The sequence below is a fragment of the Ascaphus truei genome, chromosome 9, assembly GCF_040206685.1.
Source record: "Ascaphus truei isolate aAscTru1 chromosome 9, aAscTru1.hap1, whole genome shotgun sequence".
NCBI classification, from domain to species: Eukaryota; Metazoa; Chordata; class Amphibia; order Anura; family Ascaphidae; genus Ascaphus; species Ascaphus truei.
This window is the reverse complement of record NC_134491.1, coordinates 55,145,955-55,172,059: the sequence shown is the minus strand read 5'-3', so window position 1 is coordinate 55,172,059 and position 26,105 is coordinate 55,145,955. Positions and strand designations below refer to the sequence as shown.

At 41.0% G+C, this 26,105-nt stretch overlaps 1 protein-coding gene across 2 annotated transcripts; it reads right to left on the bottom strand.

Moving 5' to 3' along the window:
* Positions 1–9,815: 9,815 nt before the first annotated feature.
* Positions 9,816–22,191, bottom strand: TMEM179 (transmembrane protein 179). Of its 2 annotated transcripts, XM_075614945.1 has the most exons (5): positions 22,148–22,191; positions 21,485–21,724; positions 19,071–19,208; positions 17,227–17,305; positions 9,816–16,342 (listed from the first exon to the last, which is right to left on the bottom strand). In XM_075614945.1, the coding sequence occupies exons 2-5, from the start codon at positions 21,649–21,651 to the stop codon at positions 16,166–16,168; spliced, it is 561 nt and encodes a 186-aa protein (XP_075471060.1). In that variant the 5' UTR covers positions 21,652–21,724; positions 22,148–22,191; the 3' UTR covers positions 9,816–16,165. The 2 variants fall into 2 exon arrangements, with proteins under 2 accessions (XP_075471060.1, XP_075471059.1); XM_075614944.1 differs by having other exon boundaries at positions 21,485–22,188.
* Between the last annotated feature and the right edge of the window lie 3,914 nt (positions 22,192–26,105).

Genomic DNA, 26,105 nt, shown 5'->3' with positions numbered 1-26,105 from the left:
TGAATGGGCTCCTAAGGTGTTTATTGGCACCTGAAGGTGTCTTAAGGCATAGCACCACTTAGTATATATGGCCCATAATGTTAATTTAAGCATGTGTCGCATCCTAGATTGATCTGTTTGGGATTGTGTCTGCTCTAAGTAGTGATGTGCGAATTTGTCCCAAGTTCCATTCATTAACATTGCCCCAAACGTATACAGTCCTGTTTAGTTCACCTACGTATTTCCCATTCCCAACAATACATTTGACACAAACTGGGCGACATTCACAAAGGAAAGAGAGACTATTGCGCTCAGTAAAGACGTTCTCACCCAATAAAAGAAACATTTCAACATAATCTAAATGTCCACGTCGGAAGTCTCTACTATGTATTCACAACACCCAAATTCATACCCCGCCTAATATTTGTCACATTTCAGTTCCCATGGGTAATGATTTGCTACGTAAATGTGTATGTGTCTGCTTGAAGTGTTTATAGGGTGTTGAAAATGTTGATAATAAAGATAAACTAAGTATATATAATCAGAATAGCTGTTCTCTTTTATATGGCTCTATTTGCAATAAAACCAGATTCACTGATATGAGAAAATTGCTAGGTTAAGAAATAATTGGACCAGGCTTGAGAAAACCCCACAAGGGCATCATTTACAAAGTAGTTCAGTTGTCTAAGATATTTATTCAGCTTGGAAATGGGAGCTGGTTCATACGGTTACACTATTATTTCCTAGACCTACAAACATTTTAATGTTTTATGGCTTTCTAGATACCGTTCTCTGTGATACCACAATAGGTATGTCTATCTTCAGCTTAATATATGGGTCACTTTATTTAGTCTTATGTCTGACAATATACTGGTATTTACGGTGTCGGCAGAAGTAATTTAAGTCGGCAATGTCATACAAGGACTAGTGCTCGCTGAATCAAACAGTGTTAGTCCTACTTTTTAATGGTCCTCTTACTTAGACGGCAAAGCTGCTATAAATGGGGATCGAATTATCTGAACATGTCTCTATAAAACGTGATGTAAACTGTATTTCACACGTAATTTACTCATTCTGGCCACTCTGAAAGTAAAGGGTTAAGAAAAGAAAAAAACTTAAAGCTGCAGTTCAGTCAATATCCTGCATGTGTGTTTTTTTTAATAAATCAGTTCTGTAGTAAGAAAAAATACTTTTAGCATTTTCTGTTTTTAAAAAAACAACTTTGAAAGACCAATTTTCTTGTATTCTATTTTAACAGCCATTTACTAAGGCACTGCCCCTTCATATCCTGTCACAAGCCCTGACACACCCCTTTGTCAGCCCTGCCCTCCCTCTAGCACATGTCAGTGCAATAGTGCTCATGAATATTCATGAGCTTCCACTGACTGACAAGCAGAATATAAACAAATCCCAGCTTTTAATATGTCACCAAATTTCGACCTATCAATACATGGAGAACAAATTGACTGGCAGCTATACAGTTCTATAGGTAATTAGAGATTGCACACATGAAACTATTGAAGTAAAAAAAAAATGTAAAAAAAAAAAAGACTGAACTGCAGCTTCAAATTATGTGGCATCAATCGACTGATATTCTGAGAATGTCTCCTTTTATTGTTTCATGATCAAGGTAACTGTGGAAACGTATGTAACTATGGAAGGTAAGGACACTGCCATGGAAGATTCTTCAGCACACAGCACACTTAGGTTTGAAACGGTAAACTGGAAGGTACACAAGGCGTTATGTTGCCTAGATGTTTCTTTTTCAAGTACTCCCCTCTTGTGAGAATTCCACAGGATTCGGGTCTGGGTTTTGTGCTCCGGTCTGGGTTTTTGCTGGAGTGTGCCCTCACTTGGCTGTTGTTGCCATCTTGGTGCCTGGCAGCATCCTATTTAAGGCTGCACTTCCTGCAGGAAGTTGCCGAGCAAGGTTCCTGTTTCTACTGCAATCCCAGCCATGTTACCACGTATCTCCTGCCCTCTTGCCTGAGGATTCCCTGTTGCTGACCTCTGCCTGTGACCACGACTCTGAACCTTGCTTCCTGCCTTGACCTCAGCCTGTGACCCCAACTCTGCACCTTGCAGCATGCCTTGACCTCTGCCTGTGACCCCGACTCTGCACCTCTACCGCCTGCCTTGATCCTTTGCGTTAAACCCGACTACGTTAACTATAAAATGACGGCCCCTTGGCTCTGGTCGCTGAATATATACCGCTACCTCAGTGCTGCAGGCCCACTTCCTTATATGAGACATGCACCGTTATACCTCTTCACTTCCGAGACAGAGGACTACTATTATGTCTTCAGAAAAGGAGTCTTAAACACAGTGGTCTGCTGCTGTGCATTCTGTATTCTAGTCCCTGTTATACATTGTACAGCAACCAGACTGTCATTTACATGCTACAGAGATGTCATTATTCCCTATCAGGAACATAAGAGACACTGCTATTTTCCAGGAAAGCTTGTCTCCCTCGGTGGACCCAGAATGGGGTCCTGTTCAGTAGTATTCCACTGTTCAATATTGGCCTATGTGAGCTTGCTCAGAAGAATCTGCCCATACTTGAAATGGGTTATTTGCAACAAAAATAATGTTCAATTACTAACTATTGGTTATATGCATGATTTTATTTTTTGGGGTATCTCTTAAATTAACTATATATCTACTGTACTTTCATATACCTACTGTAAAGAACCGTGCACAGGAGGATCAGACAGGAATATAGAATGGTTAATAATTTTGTAAAAACCCTACACATCCAAAAATAAACACTGAGGTACTACTGTGTACCCGAATAACTAAATAAAAGACCGGTAAGTCACCCTTAATTACCTGAGACCGAACACGGATTTACTTTCAAATGTTATTGTCTAATGATGAAACAGATATAATGCACATCCAAATTTGCATTAGCCACGCAGAATACATTACCATAACATGCAAGCAACACTAAAACATGCAGCACATACCAACAACATCATCCTTGACATTGGGGAGGGGGGAAGTGTGACAAGTAAGGGGAGGGGATAGTGTGACATATGGTGAGGAAGTGTGTGACATGTGGGTGTGGAGAGAGAGGGGGTGATGTGGGAGGAGTAAGACTGGGAAACATGAAGTGGGGGAAGAAGGATGACATATGGAGGAACTAGATGACATAAAGTGGAAGTGACAGGGGGAGGGGGCAACGTATTATTATTAATAATAACGTTATTTCCCTGTAGTGCTTTTCCCCCAATGGGACTCAAAGTGCTTCACAATTATAGTATAGGTATGGACAAACAGTCTGAAATCTGCGCCCCGTCTGCGGTTGGTCCGCAGCCCCAGAAAGCAGAGCATTTTGCACAAAGGAGTTCCAGAGAGAAGCAGTCACTCCGTGTGTCTCCCTGAGCAGCTCTTACAGACGCCACCCGGTCTGTACTTTAAATCCTATACTGTATTGAAGCAGGGGGGGTCTCTGGAAGGGAACTCTATTAATGTCCGCTCCGGGGACACTAAGAGGCATTTACATCTTTACATCTTTTAGCATTAATGTATCAATACCTTTTTCTCCAACTTTGCCGATATACTGTACATAAGCTTGTGATTTGAGGAGTGTTAGGAGAAAAAAAAGGAAAATGATTGGTTCTGGACAATTATCCATTTATTGTTGGTTGTGACGTTTTAGAGGAACAACATCAGAATTCGTCATAGATAACATTCTATTATGCAGAATCATTGAACTGTCGCAGGTCTTTTCCTTATGTGTCATTATTTTGACGTGTGCTTTCCTGGGTACAGAGCCCACTGTAGTATTGTGCATGAAGAATTTACATTCTAGCAGTCTCCCAGAGCAAAGAGGAAAACTCACCACAAATAACGACTTTCACGGTAATATTTATAAAGCTTTTTTCTTTAATGGAGGAGGGAGGCATTTGAATAGAGCATTAATGCTTAGCTGTTCTCTGGTGACTCTTTTCCAGCACAGAATCCCAATTAATAAATAAAATATGAAGGCTTTGCTGCAGTAATATTATTTTTAAAAAAAATGTTTAGGAAAATGGATGCCAATAAAAAAAAAAGACCAAAATTCTGGCATGTCGTGGTAATGTAGTGTATCCTTGTGTTTTCTTAGTCTCTTGCATTTCATGCCTCCCTAAAGGCTTTTGATTTTTTATTATGTGTTTTCCCATTGGTTTTATGCCTTTTAATTTATATTACACGTATCCCCAGGAAAGCTTAATCTGTGTATATGCATTCCGACACTCAGAAGCAGCATCTTGTATGCTGGACTATTACTCAAACCGAGACAATACATATTATACTTTGTTAGTGCAGTCGTTTCTATGCACTCGTTCTTTTAATCATCCATAGGGTTTTATTTTCAAATGCAAACAAGTTATTATATTTGTAGCCAATATAAATACATTTAAAAATACACAACAAAAGGGACCTAAAATGCACAAAAAACACAAAGTACCTTGAGAATATTGCAATTAAAACAATGATGATAATAATGCAGGTGGCAATAACAAGACTGGAAATAGGTCCTGCAACAAAAGGTCTTAGTCTAGAACAGGTGTTTCTGCTTTAGGCAGGCGATCCAAAACCTCCTGTGATTAAGGGGACCATATTTGTCCCGGCAATAACTGGGACAAATGTCACGCATGCGCAGACAGCAAAGAGCACTTGACAACTGCGCATGCGCAATCAGATCTTGAGGTTTGCACATGCGCATGAGCGACCGGCAAATGTAGAACACGCATGCGCATGAGCAGCCGGCAGGTGCTGATCACACATGTGCAGTCAGCAAGTGCAGATCGTAAATTCGCATTAGCAGCCAGCCAGTGCCGATCTCATATGCGAAGGCAGCAAGTGCTGATCGTGCATGCAGGGCCAAGGAGATTGAAATCCGGGACAGCACCCCAAAAAGTCAGGACAGAGCCCTAAAAACCGGGACTGTCCTGGCTAAATTGAGACATCTGGGCACCCTACCTGTGGATACTAGGCAGAGGGGAGCAGAAAAGCACACAGGCACCTGATAGTGTAAAACCTTTTTAATGATGAAGAAAATTTAGAAATAGCAGCAACCGTAGTTGCAAATACCAGAAGTTATCTTTAAAACACCATATAGAGGTGATTTGAGTTACCACAGCGTGACCGACCTGTGGCATCTGCCTCTCCTCTGGATATCAGAGCATCCCGCTCCACGTGGTCCATGCCCCTGGAGCAGTTGGCCTTGCCGGCATCCATTGCCCTGGTGATGTTGGAGTGACATCACTTCCAGAGTCCCAGAGTAGGTCAGAGTCTCAGTGGTGCTGTAGGCAGCCACTGCGCTGGGTGTGTAGAGTCAATCAGCTCAACACGTTTCACAAGGGTAATCCTTGCTTCATCAGGAGTTTTCTTTTGTAACACTTTCCTCAAGAGGAAGAGTATTTATAAGTCCACTTTAATTAACCCTAAGTAGTTTATTGCTTAAAAAGACATCCAAGCTGGCGATTTATTTTTGGTGAATGTTTTTTAACATAGAATTGTAGCAGGAGGTCGAAGACTGAGACACTGATTGAGCCACCTGTGCTGAAGCTGGGATATCCTTAAAACCTGACCTGCTGGGGACCTTGCGGACTGGAGTTGAGCACCCCTTCCTTAGATTTTTGGCCACTTATTCAAATGAGTCTTTGACCACTTTAAAATCATAATTCTGCCCTACAAACTATTTTCGGTTGTTTTTAATTGAATCTGTGATCAAATCAGTTTCCCTTGAGCAATTCCGTTTGACTCAGAAATTGAACATGGGGAATGTTTTAGATCCAATTACGGTGATAACTGCTGGTGACCACCAGATACCCATTGGAGTCTACTGTTTTTCTAAATGACTTGCTTTGAATAATGTACTGGTCATCATAAAACGGTTCCATATCCAAGAACGCCATGTTCGTCCTACTTGAGCACTGGGTAAAAGACAGGCCTACTGTACAGCTAAGGAAAGAATCCTAAATGGTCGGAGGTATCTGGAAATATCTGTTTCAATATTTTGGATGTAAGGTACCACCTATATAGAATTTTGTAACAATTTTCTTTAGTGGTAGTGCATATGGAGGTCTTGCTTGCGTTCTCCCATTTGTCTTTCCAGTCATTTCTAATTGAAGGTCTCGCTCATTGTTCTTAAAGTGTGTGGTCTCGGGATTCCGCAATTTGCATTTTGATGATCATGACAATGATTCTGCACTGTCATCATATGCAACTGCTTGCAAAGCCTGCAAATCCACGTTTATCGTCCTCCTTCTTCAGATAAAACACACAGCTGCAATTTGTTGGCATTTGTTAAGGAGGCAATAGAAATATATGGACCATTATGCACCAGAAGATTGAGCAACTTCACACACAGGTCAGCTCACTTGAAATATGGAGTTTTGCAACATTGGAAAGTTGCTCTAACTAAAATAGAAGAGGTGATGTGATGTCATAGACTGTGCACTTAATTGGGAACCCTTCAGCAGCCGGAAGAATTAGGCTGGCTGCAGGTTACAGCGGACAATATAAGTCGTGGTTTTGCAGATCTTGGTACAGAAGGAGCAGGTAGAGAACTTCAAGAATAGTACAATGTGTTTGGACACTATGGGGCCAGTAAAGGATAGTGAATCTAATATGGCTTTAACACCCATTTAAGTCAATGGGACTTAACGCCGGACTGGGTGCACTATCCCGTACTGAAGCTTGATGAATCTGAAGCTTGATGAATCTGCTCCTTTATAAGATCTGAAGTTATGAACATATCCTTTGTACATTGGAGTCACCTGTCTACGCTTATATTAGTTACTGTATTCTAAGTGGTTGTATTTCAGCCTCATGTGCCTATGTTAACTGTTAATGTATACCAAGTGAACTTAACTATTTTGGTAATACCATATTAACATACTATATTACGATAGAACATATATCAGCGCTACGGAATATGTTGGCGCGTTATAAATAAATGAAGATGATGATAACATATCATTTTACAGCATTTGGGCGTTTTAAGTTTTGTATTGCATCCAACAAATCTGGTCTCATTGTCTGTTATTTGAAGGCGCAATTACAGCTCAAATTACATGCAATTAGTGGAAATTGAGTAGATTGTTTAGGACTGGGGAGCGCAAACTTTTCAGGATGCCCCCCTACCTTGTGTCCGGCGGCAACGCGATGTCACGTGACCCCGCGGCGCCAGCAACGCATCGCCCAAAGCCGTCTGTGACAAGGTAAGGGAACTTAGAGGCCTCACGTGGTCCCTCGGCATTTAATTTAAATGCTTTTGGGAAGAGCGTGGGGCGTCTCTAAGCACCGCACCCTCCCAACCCCAGAAAATCTTGCACCCCCCAGTTTGCGCACCCCTTGTTTAGGGTATGACAAGCATTTCTTCAAATTCCCTTTGCTTTGAAAGCAGCAGATAAACGCACTGAAACTGTAATATGGCATTTGCCTAATATCTTACATAACAGGTATGAATTCCAAGTTAATTATCTAGTCTGTAGTTTATTTCTGGGAGTTAGATTCAGCCCATAAACCCCGTGAGTTTTGCATTCACAGTTTATGACACCGACAAACTCGTTAAATTTACTTACGGATTGTCCACAATCTCAAACCACATATTTATTCCGCGTGTTCGTGTTCAACTGCACTTTACAGCTCCGTATAACGTTCTACTGTTTACAAGGAGTAAATTCTGATCTACTCTGCTGGTCACACTCTACACATTTAATGAATCTCTGTGGAGACTCATTTTCTGAATTTACATTTCACAACCGCTGCGTAATGAATGTAAGATTTTACACAGTATCTTGCCTACATTACAAGGAATCCATGAACACTTTTATAGGTGTTCTGCAGCTCCATTACAAGTAAAAGATAATAAGGTTTAGGCTCACACAGCGTGACGTATGCGCATTGTAACGTCTTCCATGCTACAATTTGATTATGATTGAGAATTAAATGATGAGATGTGCATGCTTTCTCACTTCCATTCCACTTAAACGGTATCGCGTTTTATAAACCATCTTTGTTCTTTCAGAAGATGTGTCCACCTACGTCTCGTGACAATATTTATTTTAATTCAGTTGTTGCGCCCATTTCAAGTGAAAGAAAAAGGCCCAGGTCCACTAAGATCTGTTAAATCAGGGCTCAGAAATTGACGTATATGCCTTAACATTGTATCCACAGAGATTTCCCCAGCAACAAAGGAAAGGGTTCTTTACAGTAAGGGCAGTTACAATGTGCAATTCATTACCCATGGAGACTGTGATGGCAGATACAATAGATATCTTGGAAAAGGTTGGCTACCTTTTTAGAAAGAAAAGGTATACAGGGATATACCAAATAAGTAAACATGGGAAGGATGTTATCCAGACAGTAACCAAATTGCCAATTCTTGGAGTCAGGAAGGAATTTATTTTTCCCCTTATAAGACAGCATTGGATATTTCACTGGGTTTCTTTTTGTTTGCTTTCCTCTGGATCAAAATGCTGTATATACAAATATAGGATAAGTATCGGTCTAAATTTAGCATAGGTTGAAATTGATGGACATACAGTATGTCTTTTTTCAACCTCATCTACTACAGTATGTAACTATATGCGAAGACAACGTCAAAGCTACATCTCATTACAACAGGCTAAAGGTTACTTTGTGTAACGTAATGTTGCATTATCTTTCAATTATGTGACAGTATGGCTGTCTTGACGTTACTCCTATCCAGACACCGAAATAGCAAGAGAGAAATAACGCTGGGAAATAATGTGTAACTGTGGGATTACACCCACCCAGACACTATTTCAGGATCAGGGTGCGAGTAATGGCAACTTTACATAGCGTTATTGTAGAGGTAAAACTCATTAAGTGCATTTGTGACAAAAATGCACAAACTGCACTTCTTGACTTGGAATTTCTTGATATTTCTATTGAAAAACTAATTAAAGACGCCTAATCTTCGGAGCTTGTCATATCAAAATACCTTCCTTTTTAAATACAGAATTTTTCCTGTCAAAAAGAAAATTTAATCTCCCTTTCCACAGTACTCAAGGAATGTAGTTAATTACTTTAACCTCTACAATAACGATATAACTCAATAACATTACGTTAAGTCCGTGCATTAACCCTAACGGACATTAGTGCGCTGGAGGCAACATGATAATGCCTCATTTGCATCTCATTGTCACGGTCTGTTATAGTTAACGCTATGTTCATTACGGGAGAAAATATGACATCACTTAAGGTTTTTTGCCTTTGTGGAAACAGTCACGTTAAGTAGCTTAATGGAGCTTAGTGCATCTTGGTCAATGTGATCTTGCTTCTGTATTACACTGTACTCGGCGTAAGGTTACAATGCAACATTTGATGGTTACCTAGCATTAAAACAAATACTTCTTGCAACTGGATCCTTTGGGCCACGACACCAAACTGTGTGATCATTTGTGGTTCAAAATGTTGTCATTCTTCACTGTCTTTTTATCAAAATATGCCAACTGCAAAACCAGGGCACACGAACAGCACCAAACTTACCAAAGTAACTATTCCTTTTGCTTACAGGGAGACTTTTTTCCATTGAAATAAAGTGGTGCTTATTTTTTTGCATTTCTTAATGCATTTTGTAGCCTTATTATAAGTTTTAGGTGCAGTTTTAAGGGGGTTTTACATTTCTGTTTTGTTTTTTTTGATTCTTGAAAAAAAAAATGCATCTATTTTTTTTAAACATATTTAGCTGCATATGGTGTGTGCTGACATAACTCAATCCCATTATTACCTAAAAATACTATATACAGTATAAGATATGTAGGGTTATTATACAGCATTCCATTAAATATGAATACAACAACATTTTAACCAGCTTTAAGATTTATTTCGAATGATACATTATAATGTTTAAAGCACAAATGGCGAAACAGCTTTGATACAGGACAGCACACAGTAATATAAAACAATCAGATATGAAGAACAAAAAGGTATAGTACAAATGAGGTTATTTTTCAATGCTTTCAAGCAGAGGTTTCAGGGTATAGTAAATATATTGTTATGCAAGGCACAATCAGAAGCTAATGTTTAGTATCCTACAGGTGGCTCTTGGCACATACACCACAAACACTGCAAATCTGTCTGTATTTAGTCACAGCTGAGAATGAAAGCAATATCATAGATCTCAATCTTGCAATTTAATTTTATACATGCATAATATAGTTCAACATATTTCCAAAAGAGCAATTTTACATATTTTTAGAACAGTATTAATTGTTATTACTGCATGAAAGAATACACAAGTACCTATTAAGCACAGGAAATAAAGTGTGAATACTATCAGCAGCTGTATACACATATTTATACATTTACCTTCTGCTTTAGAAGAAGAGGCTTTACATATTGTTGTTTTACATTCTCTGGCCTGGGAAATGACAGCAGAAGAAGTCAGTAGAAGTCAGTGGAGTTTAAGTAATTACATTGCTGCCATTTAAATAATTGATAATAAGTACATGTACATACTTATGCATCTGCATGTGTCAAACCTGTCATTTCTACCAGCTGCAAGTGAATGTAAATGGGAAAAGTTGAAAAGCTCACAATTCCAAGACAGGTGCATATTAATATTCCCAATGCAAACCTACATTACATGGCAACTATACTATACTCTGTATTTAGAAACTCAGAAAAGCAATCAGAGAGAATGAGATACACAGACACGGTTGTCTTGATAAAGTTCCTGGACAGGACCAAAACATTTACTCACTTTAAATAAATTACTTTAATTATTCAAATCACCTGAATGCCTGTGTATACTGTATCTCTATATGTTATTAACCACACATGGGACAAGATTATCTAAGGTACAGTAAGTGGAGTACCACATTACTAATATATATATGTATTTATACTATATACACACATACACACCTTTGCTAGGGGCCTCATAATTGAATGCACATAGAAATCAAGAATTTTGAAAAACGAAAGATATATCCTGCTTCAAGTTCATTGGTAAATGACCTTAATATCGTCTTTACAGCAGCTTCAAAAGTTAATCCTATAAAAATACTTGTCACTAAGCAGTGAGGCACCCACCAGCTTTACAGGAGATATTTGCCATTCACACTAGAAATGTGGAAAATACCATCTGAAATAGGCAAATCAAATGGATTTCAAAATGATGCAATTCAGATCCATGTTTTTGGGGGAGTATAAATATTGAATCTGTGGTATTGCATATAAAAAAAGGTTATAAAAAGATAGAGCACATTAAGGTACTGTACATTACTGCTGCAGAGATCCCCCACTGTCAGTCCCACACCCACACTACTTCCCGCAAACACCAGCAGAGGAAGAGCCACTGTGAGGAAGGTCCCTCTGTTGGTCATTACAGGGACTGGAGAAAAGCACATCACATTTGAAGCACCTTGATGCTCTACACATTTTTGACTACATAATAAAAAATATATATTTTATATAGCGCTGACAGTATCTGCAGCGCTGTATGTACAATTTTGCAGGCGTCAGGAGTCCCTGCCCTGTGAAGCTCACGATCTAATTTTTGGAGCCCAAGGCAGTGGGAGGCCATGGGACTTGTCGAAGGTCACAAAGGAGAGTTGATTGTAACAAGGCAGTGACATTGCCATGGCGCTGCTGCATTAGCACAGTTAGAGTTACAGTATTAAAGAAGGAGATGCGGAAGGGTAAATGTATGGAGATTCTCATCCCTGTAGTATCCCGCACCTTGTGCACTTACTGTATGTAGTGAGGTCACTACGCCCCTTCCCCCAGGAAAACATGCCATAACCATCATATTATTGGAATGTAGCGTTGCAAAACCGTACTGCTGTAATAATGTAGGAAACATGAGATATACAAATACAGTACAATCTTCATTTAAGGAGTCTGTTGATATCAAATACAACAACCGTTTGATGGTGAATGTTCACATTACAGGAATAAACATCAAAAGTACATTGAGTGTTCAGTGCAGTGGAATGCAAATACAGTATATATTGTGCAATAAAACGTTGAAAACAGAAATACACGAGAACTTATCGAAAGCACCAGAGAGAACCATCAAATAATATGGACACTTTTATGCATACAGTACATTTATGTTACATACATACTTGCACGTTGGCAAATTACTTTCTTTACAACAGAGATTTAATGCAGATGACAAATAATTGAATATTATGTTAATGAGACTGAAACTTTACAATGAGATTAATTTTTTATGATAATACAAGGCATAAAAAGAGTCATTATAATAACTTTAGACCAACAGCTTAATGGCAAAACAGTGCTAAAACCCAAGCACTTTTTATGTGTATATTATTTTATAAACGACGTCAATTCTAAATTAAGTGTAATCTTGTGTGATACATATCAGTACATGTGCTGCAATGTTATTACACAGAAAAGATTATGGTGGGGTATATTACTTTAAGGTACAGTATATGGACTTTTTATTGCTACAAACAACTGTAATAATGGTAACAGAGTGAAGATGTGTCATGCTCTTTTTGGCACTGCTCCAGCCTTTTATACAGGAAAATGGTCATTTAAAACATGCACCTTGTTCTGATATACAAGCAGGGCTTAGTGCCTTTCACTGCACTGTTATATTGTTTTATAAGATCGTCACATTGACAAGACCAGCACTGAGCTTTTTCATTTTTACAACGTCAAATCTATGCTAGTTTAATTACCGAAGTAAAGCAAAATAGGCATTATTAAGGATCCAGAAAATACACTGAAAATATGGAAACAGCTTTATCATATTGGGTACATTCTGCTGTTTATTAGGAGATCTACTTTACAGGGAATGATGTAGGATTACTGTATGCGTTTGTGTTTCATGAACCTGGTAGGACCAATATCAATACACTTCTACACACTGACCAGACTCTGAGCTGGAGAACTGAAATATGTGTAAACAAATGCATTCTGTACAGTGGTCTTCATCATGTCTGAGCTACGGGTATAGATACAGTATTATCCCCTATAAGCATAACAAAGCATGCATACAAATAGTGAACATTTTGAAAACAATCCAATTAAGAACTTTCTTTTTTGAGTTCAAAGCAGTATAAACGTCCCACCATTCAAGCGCTGAAACAACTTAATAAGACAGAACAGATAAGTATCGGGCAGTTTAGTCATTTCCCGTTTTTAGAACTATTAATCTTTGCATGCAGTACAGCATTTCAACAGAAAATTTACACAAACAATTCCCACAATTGAGGAGCCAGTGACAAATGTCACTTATAAATATGGAAGCTAGAATTTCTATGGACACACATACAACATAAGCCGACGCTCTTAAACGTCTAAACTAGTCTCTAAAGCATTTTTGCATCTGCATAATCAATAAAGTGTACAAACCAATAGCTTGTTAGAGCACCATGTGACCAGCCTTGTGGGTGGACCAATCTCCACCCTATGCAACCCCCCACCCAAAAAAACTTTGATGGCTTTAGCCTTCAGACTGGGCCATATTCCAAACTGTGACACACCTTAATCCTACAATAAACAGCCACCTTACCTTCTTGTTTCAACATTGTCCCTTCTTAGCTGTCTGTATTGGGTTGTACATGTCCATTATCACCTGTATGTAACAGTTTATGTAATGTACATAACTCTGTACCCCATTGTACTGCGCTGCGGAATATGTTGGCACTTCACAAATAAAAGGATAATAATAACGGATAACTAACGCAGGCTCTTACAGACGGCAATGCTAAAGTATGGAAAACAATTAATCCTCTTTTCCCACCACTCATCATACTGTAGTACAGACGTGAAAGCCACACTGGGGATTCTATCAGGACCTTGGAAAGAAGGCAATTAAATAGAAAATATTTCTTAGATTTAAAATGAGTTGTATGCATTGGAACCTGATTCTGGCTTTACGGAAGTGTAAATACATACTAATTGCTTTATGGCATGCTTTAATGAATCCGTTATACAGTAACTGATGAGAAAAATAGTCAATATAAAATACACAAAATATAAAAGGAAGAAGAATTTCATGCAAGTTAATATCTGCAGGCACTTTTACATAGTAATGAGATTTGCCTAACTTGTTGGCTACCCTTTTATATTTTTCTGACATCAGTACGTTACTGGACCATAGATTCTTTTATTGAACCTCATACTGTTGGGCAAAGATAGGTCACTTTGTATTACTAAAAATATGTCAATGTTATGTCCGACCCTTCCCCCTCGATTTTCATTTTCTCTAATGCCCCAATGACCCCAGTTGTTAAAAAAAAAAAACATATTAAATACAAGTTTAAAAAAGTAAATGAGATAATACAAGTAAACCCAGTTTAGCTATATTAATGTCAGACAAAGACAAAAGTCATTACACTGCAAAATAAGCCATAATATCGCATATACAATGTGATTTATAAAGGCCTGTATCATTGCCTAGTCCGAATGAAATATTATCAGCTACATCTTGAAAAGTATACTCTGTACAAATAAGGATGGAACCAATACTATATACCGTGTTATCAATGTGGAATATACTAACAACTTAAACAACTTTGTTTCATATAGCGCTTTTTTCCCAATGGGACTCAAACCACTTCACAATTACAGTATAGCGCGTTGTACACAGCATTTTACATAGGAATAAATATAGACACAGTCCCTGCCCAGAGGAGCTTACAATCTATGTTTTTGGTGCGTGAGGCACAGGGAGATAAAGTGACTTGCCCAACGTCACGAGGAGCAGACAACGGGAATTGAACCAGGCTCCCCTGCTTCACACTCTGTGTTGTTATCATAATAATTGTTTTTACTCACTGAGCCGCTCCTTCAGCTGCTATGGAGATATTTATCATATCCCGTGACAATACAATAGATATATTGGAGAAAAGGTTAGACATACTGTATAGTTTAGAAAGGAATACAGGGAAATACCAAATAAGTAAACATACAAAGAAGTTGATCCAGGGAGAAATCTCATTGCCATTACAGGAGTTAGGAAGGAATTGATAACTTCCATGTCTGAGACATCACTGGATAATGTTTCACTGGGGCTTTTTGTTTGCCTTCCTCTGGATCAATATAAATACTGCTGCGGCCAAGTTTATTCGAGCATTTGCCCGTTCTTGGCCGCAGCAGTAGCCTGGCGCGCGCCCGAGAGTGACGGGCGCGCGCCGAAGCAGCGGAAGAGCGCCCTCCGATCGGGGCGCTCTCCCTCCCGCTGCCGGGTCCGCCGGGTCCCCTGGAACCCCCTGCCGCTGTCCCGCGATCGCGGGACACCAGGGCTCCCTCGGGGAGCCCCTGGACGCGCGTGCAGGGGGCGCACGCTCCCGAAGACGCGTGACCGCGCCGCCGAGGGGCGGCCACTAGCAAGCCGGGAAATCTCCCGGCTTGCGGTACCGGCCACACTTTAATAAAGTGTGTCGGTAGTGTACAATTATAGGATGAGTATCTCAGGCGACTAAGTTTAACATAGATTAAACTCAATGAACATGTCTTTTTTCAGCCTCGGCTATAATGTTACATGGTGCATTGTATTTGTCATCATAACCTTATGTCCCAGGACATACTTGAAAATGAGAGGTAACTTTCAATGTATTACATCCTGGTAAAACATTTGGTAAATAAAAACAAATAAATAAAACATTATACATATACCGTAACATAAGGATGGCATATTTCATACAGCAAGTTAAAGTGCATTATAATATACAGTATGGTGCCGTTTGTTGAACAGCTTTTAGACAATAACAAATAAAGCTAATAAACATTAAGCTACAATAATATCCCAGTATGTTATTGACACATTTGTATTCCCCTTAACACTTGCAGTGTTATATTTTCCATGTTGAACATTTCTCACCAGTTAACTAAAGTTTCTAAACTTCATTTTAACCGTGGCAAAAAGGCACTGCAGAAATTAAACAGCTACCAATAATAACATGCTTTTTGCCCAACATCTGTCAATAATTATAGATTCGGAATTATATACCCTACAGGCCTAAATAGCAAAAGGGACTTATTTGAGTTTTGGTCTGATTTCCCACCAGCAAACGCCAGTGTTATTCTCCATAAGAATAATACAAAAATCACACAGTAGCTGCGTGTACATTTATTCATCTTTTTTTCTTTCATTCAGAGACAACTCTGTGAATCCTTCCAGTAAAAAAGATGAAAATCTGGCAATTGAAAATGGGAGCTCCTTATGTCTTACTGGACGATATTAAATCATGACACTTCTCTCTTCCTGCAAAGAGTTTCGTGAAGATCTCCCAATCAGCAGCATCTTCTCGTGGACCAGGCTGTCCAAGAGGTCCTCCTGTCTGTAGTTGTGGTAGACCTTCAGGAATGCTAGAATGGTTATTCCCAACCATGTAAGCCAAGCGGCCCACAGACCAAACTACAATAGGAAGAGAGAGAGAGAGAGAGAGAGCGTGTGAGAGTATCTTTGTACAACCATTTTTAGGAAGTGATAACTGGTACAGTAGCTAAAATAAAATATAAATCCTTGCTAAATATAAATTGATTCTACATCAACACTTCGAGCCATGCAGGACTATGCCATAATATGTCCCATTTACTGTTTCATCAATACGTCCCTTAAATCTTCCCTAAAAACATTTTTTTAACGCAGCAAACAGGATGCAGTGTTTAGTGGTTGAAATGCAAAGAAACCAAAATAAGTAATAATCATAAATGCTCACCAACCCCTGCCCTCCGTTAATCATAAACTCCTCCATGAATATGACATGAGCCATTATATTATGTGACCCGTCTACATTTTGGCTGAATTCGATTATTTAACCCTAGGCGATCCTCCAATGTATTAGTTCTTATGGAATAGTTTGAGATGATAGAGATGTATAGATTTATGCAGAGGCAATGAGACATTATCAAAGAAGTGGTTTAGCAAAGTCACATCCTTAATAGACAACGTTTTGCTTGTATGAATAGCGTTCAAAGAGAATCGATAACATCTTACTCCTGCCACTTGCATTTACCGTGGATATGTGCGATTGTAGCCTTCACCAGTGTCAAATTATCAAAAGGCCCGGAGTCGATGGACCCATGTCTAGCCACCAGATGAGCATGACAGAATATAACAAACTATAGTTCCAATAGTCTTATTCATAAGGAAGTGCTGTGTTCCTCTTTCTTAACATTGTATGTGTTACTTGGTGTAAGGTCAACAAACATCTGGCAGTAATAGCGGTAGGAAGTATATCCGTGGAAGTGAACAGTAACGCAATTAGATGAAACATAAAAACGGGATGCTTGACCTACCTGTGCGATGGCAAACTGGTCAAAGAAGGAGGAGTTTTCTAAATGAAGATCAAGATCTCTATCCTGTAGTTGTTCACAGCTTGGGATGTGTAAACAAATAAACAATATTAAGAACTTCATTACCAAACATGTAAAACCAGCAATACTACATTCCCCCTCTTTATTTTTGTCTTATTTTTTACATGTAAAGCTTGTGCCAATGTATAATTCTTCATTCTTACCTAAGCTGGCAATTGTTTGGTGCTCCTGTTATAAATCTGTCAAAATCCTGATCGTGTGACCAACATAATGGCTGCTTTAGTCACTCCAACTCAGCAGCTACAATGTATCCTCATATTACTAAGGTAACATTATCTAGTGTTACAGTTTGCAGCTCCAACTGCAGGGAATATTGGCAACAAATGATCACAAACAGGCAAGTGTTGCAAAGATCTTGCACTGCAGGGGGCGGGGGGCTAAAACCTGCTATAGAATTCAAAGAATGCTTTAAAACTCATTAAAAATGGCATTAAGGGTTGAATAATTTTTTATATATATACTGCTGCGGCCAAGTTTATTCGAACATTTGCCCGTTCTTGGCCGCAGCAGTAGCCTGGCGCGCGCCCGAGAGTGACGGGCGCGCGCCGAAGCAGCAGGAGAGCGCCCTCCGATCGGGGCGCTCTCCCTACCGCTGCCGGGTCCGCCGGGTCCCCCGGAACCCCCTGCCGCAGTCCCGCGATCGCGGGACACCAGGGCTCCCTCGGGGAGCCCCTGGACGCGCGTGCAGGGGGCGCACGCTCCCGAAGACGCGTGACCGCGCGTCACGGGCGGCCACTAGCAAGCCGGGAAATCTCCCGGCTTGCGGTACCGGCCACACTTTAATAAAGTGTGTCGGTAGTGTATATTCACAGTAAGTATTTTCTAATACTACATAACTTACTTTTTGTTTTTGTTTGTTTTTTAAACCTCATAAGAAGTCACATGTTTTGCTGCTTTAAAGCAGCAATCCAAGATGGCGATTTGTTATATATACACACAATTGAAGCAGGGGATCTCCAGAGCTGAACACCGTTCATGTAAACCTCCTACTTCCAGAGATACTTCCTCTGAAGTGGGTGCTGTAACTGCTCTGGCTCAGCAAGCAGGGCTTTCAGGCATGAAGCTCCCGCGTCACATGGGCCAATAGGAATCCGCACTGATGACATCACAGCTTCCTATTGGCCCGCAGGGCCTTAGATCTCTGAACAGCAGACATATTGTGAACCCTTGTAGCTGAGGAGAGCGAATACCATCAAATAATTTGCAGGTAAGTATCTCTGGAAACAGGGCGTCCCAGAGCTGAAATGAATGGGGATCAGCCCCGGAGACTCTCTGCCTTAACGATATTTATATATATATTTTAAAAAAAGAAAGAAAAATCGCCAAAAAAATCCGCCCCCTTAGATTGTCTCGACAGTCCAAGCTAACGTACCACTGTGAATTCCAACAATCCCACTGGAAATTCCATTAACAATAAATGCTTGTTTTCTGCTTACGTACGTTAGTATTGATATAAATATATTCTTTGATATGTAAGTATAAAGCATTACTGGAATTAGCCTTCGTTATGAATTTAAAAAAAAAGTTAATTTGTTGGAAGCCTAACTAATGGTATTGTGAGTTTGATAACTTTAGCAGATTTTTAAACTATTTTAAGTTAAGTGCAAAACTGGAACAAACAATTGATATACCAATATATATTTTTCACCATATTGCAACCAGATCGAAAAATATTTTAGTCATCTAGTTTATTTTGTTTCGACACTGAAACAACCAATCTAATCATGTTTGACCTCCCCATACAGGACATTAATTTGTGTACCAACCTGCTAGGCATACTTCCTTTTTCTGTAATGGTCTCGCACCACATGTTAAATCCAACACTGACTATGGTGCTAGCAATAAAGATAACAAAAACCACAAAAGAGCTGATCAGCAGATTCAGGAAGGCATAAAAGAACGAGCTGCAATAAAAAGGGGAAAAAAATGTAACTCAAACAGCCAAAACACAGCATCAGCAGGCTCTCTGAGCAGCATACAACCAGCATATACAACAGATAAGTGGTCTCCAAAGACATCTGCTTTAATTAATAAGACCAGGGAGGAATGAGAAGACCCAACATTATCCTTCTAGATTCTCATTATCCTTGTCACTTCATACTTTATTCCTAATGAGATTTGAAATCATAAATTAAAAATGGTCTACAAACTATTCATTACATCACACGAGCACAAACAGCCAGTGTGGGAAATGCGGGATGATTTACGTAGCCTGGCGGTTCCTTATTTTGGTAGAAATGTAAACCTTGTATCAAATGTTTTTGTTTTTTTTAAGGTTTTGAAACGTGGAATCTTCACGGGAAAAGCAGGTACCATGCAACATGAAAGCCCAAAACAGATGCCTTATGGTCAAGCACTTGACTCTTGGTGCTTTTTAAACGTTTGACCAATCTACTTGTGACAGGGTAAACAAAAGCCACCAGTTATATGCCTGGAAAACCTATGTCTAGTCTGCAGTGCAGCACTGACTAGGTTAACTTCAGCTGGGAACCTCAGGACAATTAGTTGGATCCCAGCTGCCTAATCAAGGTGTGTTAAAGCCCAGGCTGTAGACACATGGAGGCTGTCTGTTGAGGAGTGAGGAGGAAGCTGCTAAAGAGATTGCTACAGAGATTCCTGAAACAAGGTCTGAGTAGCAAGGTAGTTGAATTGTGAACTGTCTGTCCCCTGCATAGGAAAAGGGTAACTGCCTGATTTATAGACTGTCTGCTAAAGAGAAACTGTTTTGTTTGTTTTTTTGGAAGAAAAAGCCATTTTCGTTTGTTGCTGATGAAAAGCTATTTTTGTTTTGTGTGCTGTATATCTTTTAAGGCTAAATAAATAAGCCTTGTCAAGAAACCCACGTGTGTAGTTGCATGTAACTATTATGGGTGGTTGTTTTAGCAGGTGATTTGTATTAAGAAATGAAAACATTTAATTTGAGTCCCCGCTGGCGCTAAGCGGGCGGCGCTTGCTTACATATATAGATATATGTAAGTCCCCGCTCACGCGGTGCGCACGGCGCTCGTGCACACATGCTCACCCGCGCTCGGCGCTTAGGTAAGCAAAAAACTTATACTTACCTGCGCGCTCAACTACCTGCAATGCCCCCCCCCCCCTCTCCCACGTGCGCGCATGTACAAGCAGGACACCCGACGCTCATGCTTGGAGCGCTCCAAGCATGAGCGCGCTCAGCACCAGCGGGGATTCAGCCTTAGAATTCCCGAGGAACGGCAGATACTTTAGCTAGTGTTTTATAAAGTGGACATGTGGAAGGAATATGACATTTAATAAAATCGGTCTATCCTGCCTTGATAATCCGTATTGTCTAAAATATGATTGCAGAAATTTCCAATGATAAACACTGTTGGACAGTGTTTTAACTTCTTCTGCAAAAGGAGATTCAGTGAAGAGCAGAGCATTGCAAAGAAACACTGCAGTTTCCTCTAGCTTGGTTTGCAAGGCTCTTACACACTCCTCACAGTATCCCAAGTATCCTGCAGCAACAATAGAAATAAACACCTTGAATTCTTCCATCAGAAGTTTTCCTCAATCTTGCTCCAATGAAGAAACAAACCAGCATACAGTCATATAATGGCATGCAGTACCTATGGGGACAACTCCTGTTTTTTCATGGGAAATTATAAATGTTCTTTAAATTATTTCATATTCATATGTCCATCTCGACACCAACAGATGTAGCCAGCCTTACCGTTCACGTAGCCATGGGTGAAACGTCGAAAAACCGAGCTGCCGGGGGAGTTGTATTCGACAACGGCGCCGCAGGGGGTCCATTCTTTTCAATGGGACCTCCCACAGCGTTAATCCTTACAGGCCGCATTCGGAGTGGTCATGGGACCACGCGGGCATTAAGACCGGCTACATCTGTAGTGTATGTATTGTAAAACAGATTTAAATATAATAAGTATCAATGTACTGTATCATATATAATAACTATGATATAAAACACACGTGTGTGTGTGTATATACCCACACACATTTATATATCAGTACAATTATACCCCCAAATAACAGCTCACCTCCTTTGGTATCACAGAGGTCAGAATCCAAAGGACTTTATATAGGAATGGGGGATAATACAACAGCACAGCCTGACGTCCGATAGGTTAGGTGACCACCTCACACCGCCATACTCCCTATCCACTACAGTCAGAGCAGCCCACCCCCGTGAGATACTCACTCATCGTGGCCTTTGCAGAGGAAGAACAGGGTCCTCCAGGCCTGCACGGCAGAGACCAGCAGTGACAGGAGCCCGGTGTATAAGCTGAACCTGCACGCAGACTCCGGCCCCCACTCATCCACCGTGAAATGCTCCCTCTCCATGGTGATGTTCACGCTCAGCCACATCCCCTCGGTGAACAGAAGGCATTTCCCTTGGAAGTCGGTGTTGTTTTCTGAGAGGGGAACCACAGCGATGAAACTGAACAAAAACGCCAGAAAATAGAAGATGCACTGGGCGAAGAGGAAATTGTTCAGCGCCATTTTCCAATTTGGAAGGGTGCAGGCTGCACGAAAAAGGGGCAGACGCACAATCCCACAAGAGAACTCACAGCGGTGACATTACATGCTGCTAAATAATGTGCACAATACCTGGTTGGATCAGCACTCAGGAATAGAGAAGAGGGTAAAGAATAGAGGGAAACAAATACACTTCTCTTGCTTTTGGTATCAATTGGGTTTCTTCTTTAATGTACAGAAAAGATAAACATCAATAGGGATTAGTCTGCAGAGACACAATGTTACCCAAGCACAATGAGCAACGTTTCAAGCCCCCCGGGCCCTTTCCTCAGGTTTAATCATAGTCCACATCCCAGTGGGGGGGCTATACAGTCCTTGTAAGTACCTTCACGTCTGCAATCAGTGTTTCATCAATCCACCTGCACTTCCTGTGAATGGAACGCTCTGTGGAACGCACAGACCAGAACTCCCATGTGTTTCAAGAATGCTGGCAGACCTGACCAAACGATGCCTGACTACAGCATCAGTGTACATCTATGCAATGTAGTACACAAGATGTAACCACTTCTGCAGCAGCCCTACCAACAAATACAAGGAGTGTCGCAATGTGCCTGAGGCCGCGCTTATAGTGCCGACGGCAGCGACGGTGACATCACGAACAAATCAAATTGACTTCCCGCGATCAAACCATCGTTCCGTCGCTCCTACTGTAAGCGCACGCGATGGATTCAATGCATTTGTTTTGACGCCGGCACTATAAGTGCGGCCTTACAGGGGCTGCAATCTGACCACAGTCACGGGGAGTTAACCCCACATTCTCCAGCAGCAGTCTTCACCAGAACACTGATATAAATACTATACAGTGATCACTCAAAGCACAGCCCTCCACCCAGGGCCGCAGACAGCTTTCCCGGGGCTCATGACTACAGTTACCACTGCCCCCCCCCCCACACCCGACCGACCCACAGTGTCAGCAGCCTTGTGAGACCTCCCTCTCTATCTTTCACTCAGCTCTCTCTCCCCCCCGCACACCCTCACCTCTCTCTCACCCCAAACACCCTCACCTCTCTCTCCCCCCCCCACCCACACCCTCACCTCTCTCCACCCTAGACCTCCACCTACACACCACCTCTCCCCATAAACCCCAACCTCTCTCCCACCTACACCCCCACTTCTCTCTCCCCCCTACACCCCCACTTCTCTCTCCCCCGACACCCCCACCTCTCTCCCTCCCCACATGCCCACTTCTCTCCCACTTCTCCCCCCCCCCCGCAATACCCCCATATCTCTACCTCTCTCTCCCACCCCACACCCCCACCTCTCTCCCACCCCACACCCCCACCTCTCTCCCACCCCCACCTCTCTCCCACCCCACACCCCCACCTCTCTCCCACCCCACACCCCACACCCCTCTCCCCCACACACATAATACTCTCCACACACACCTGGTGCCTGATCCTTTTGTATCCATAGATCCATCATACTGTACATACAGGATATCACACTTTTCCTACAGGTTCTATCAGAATTCAAAGAGGATACACAGGGATCTCACTTTGATCACCTTTGATTTACAAGGCCTCTATACGGCAAATCCACATGAAAACGGTATAAGAGCTGTGAAACAAATACAGTATTACCATTGGGTGCCCATAACTGACACCATCAGAGAGGGACTTTATATTGGAACTACTTAAAATAGTACTAGAATGTAAGTATTTTCTATATGAGAAATACTACGGGGCACAGACTCAGACTCAGGGAACAGCATTGGGGAATAATGTGGCACCCACCTACAGTATGCCAATATTTTCATGACAAATTTTGAAACAGAGCTTATACAGTATATAATAGTGACCTTTTAGTAAGACATGTCCTTAAATTGATCCTTTGGACAGGTGACACTAACATACAAGTCTTTCTGGATTATCAAAATAGTTGCCACGCTGCTATTAGATTTATGGTGATTGATTGGTAAAACAATAAGATGTCTGGATACCGAAATACATCAAAGGATGCAGCCATAAGTCTCCTTTGTCTTACAGACTTAGGTTTCACTATGGATATTTATTTCCCCATCTATTGTTAGCCCAATGGTAAAAGCGCAGGGATTCACTTTCTGTTTTTTCACATACTGTATGTGTGGCCAATCCTTTCACCAGCAGCATGCTCCCTACACGGAGAAGCGCCTGAATATATATTTGTTTTACATTTTCTGTTGGGCCGAATTAAATCCCTAGCAGTACGCTTCTAGTGGGCACCACTATTAGGTTGTGATTAATGTATTTAGCCAATCCACCTGTACCTGCTTATTGAGCAGCTTGTGGGAGGTTTAAAGTCCCTCCCTTCAAGGTATATAATCTCCCAGTAAGGTCCCTGTAAATTGATATTCCACTTTACTTGCCTACATGTAAGTATCTTCACTGGTATATACCACTTTTTAACGCCACTAAGTCACATAACTATATGCTTAGTTTATTAACCCCTTCAGGATATATTTCACAGAACATTAGTTTGCTTTTAGCATAGGGACCGGATATTGAGACTTACCTTGACGTTGGTTAGGAGGCTTACCATTATTTGATCAAAGGATGAAACCAAAAGTCTCCTTTGTCATACAGACTTAGTTTTCACTATGTATATTTATTTCCCCATGTATTGCTATCTCAATGGGGGAAGTGCAGGGATTCACTTTCTGTTTTTTTCACATGGGAAACTGGAAACGGATATCTACATCAAAACCGCGGATAGGAATCCCCTGCTTAAATCCGACAGTTACCATCCTGACAATATGACATTGGGCCTGCCCTATAGCCAACTATTAATGGTAAAACGGACTGTGAGCCAGGAGAGTAAGGTTGAGGACAGACTACAAAGTCTGCAACAGATGTTTATAAGCAGAGGTTATGACCAAAGATCTCTAGAGGAACAGACAGAAAGGGTACGGAATTTAGAAAGAGAGATTCTGTTGAGACACAAGATGGTAGGGAACAGGGTAGAGGTATCACCTATAATTCAGCCAGTATGGCCATTATGTGTATTCTTAAAAAACATTGGCATATTTTGAAGAGTGATGAAGGGATGACAGAGATTACTAAAGAGCCTCCATTATTTGCATTTAAGAGGTCACACAACTTTAGAGATACAGTATGTTGGTTAAGGCAGATCTCAGCACACGGAGTAAAACCAAGACTAGATTTTTGGGTTCATCCAAGATGGGCACACTGCAACTCAATGATCAAGGGTGATTTTTTTTTATACATCCTCATACAGGTAGGAGATATAAATTAAAAGATTACACTACATGTCAATCATCCTTTGTTGTATACTTGTTGAAATGTCCCTGTGGTCTGACTTACGTTGGCGAGACAACCGGGGAGGTGAGAAAATGCATAAGTCCTCTGTCAAGAGATCTAATATGCTTCTTCCTGTGGCCAGGAAAGCAACACACTTTGCCAAGAAGTCCTTGCCAACTGAGACACCAGATCATTTAGAAGTGTTCCACACTTACACAGGGGTGGTAAGAGAGTGTCTCTCCTTAAACGTAGGGAGATCTTCTGGAACCATACCCTTCAAACTCTAGTCCCAAGAGGTCTGAATGAGGAATATGACCTGGGTTGCTACCTATCAGGGGTCATGTCATGTTTTTCAGCACTTGTCGATACGTGGAGGTCCAACCAAGCACTGACTCTTGATATTGATCTTCTTTTTCTTACTTCACACAGCGTTACTGTTCTCGCTTGCCATACAAGCTCTCACTCTCCTGGGTCCTGTCTACTTTCACCATCTGGCTCTGGCTTCTCCCGTGGATAGTCCCTTACCTTGATGTGTCATCCCCTCTCCTAACCTCCCATGAACCTCTCTGAAAATAGCTCCTTGAGTATGTTTTTGTCTGTCTGCTTACAGTGCTGTTCTGTGAGTATCTTCCGGCTTTGTGCACCGCTCGAGTAAGCGGAGGGCTGTGCCTTTAATGTCGGGTTTTTTGGATGGTGCCTGTATATTTATATTAGTGTGCAGGTGAAGACTACAGCTGGAATATATGTGAGGTTAATTCCCCGGACTGTGGTCTGGTTGGCTCCTGTAAGGTATATTGAGCTACTCCTTTTATTTGTTGGTTGGGCTGCTGCAGAACAGGTTTCATTTTGTTTAGTACACTGTATAGATACTACACTGCTGCTGTTTGGGGATTGATTGGTCAGGTCTGCCAGCATACTCGAAACACATGGGAGTTCTGGTCTGTGCGTTCCACAGAGCGTTCCATACACAGGAAGTGCAGGTGGATTAATGAAACATTGATTGCAGACATGAAGGTACTTACAAGGACTGTATAACCCCCTACTGGG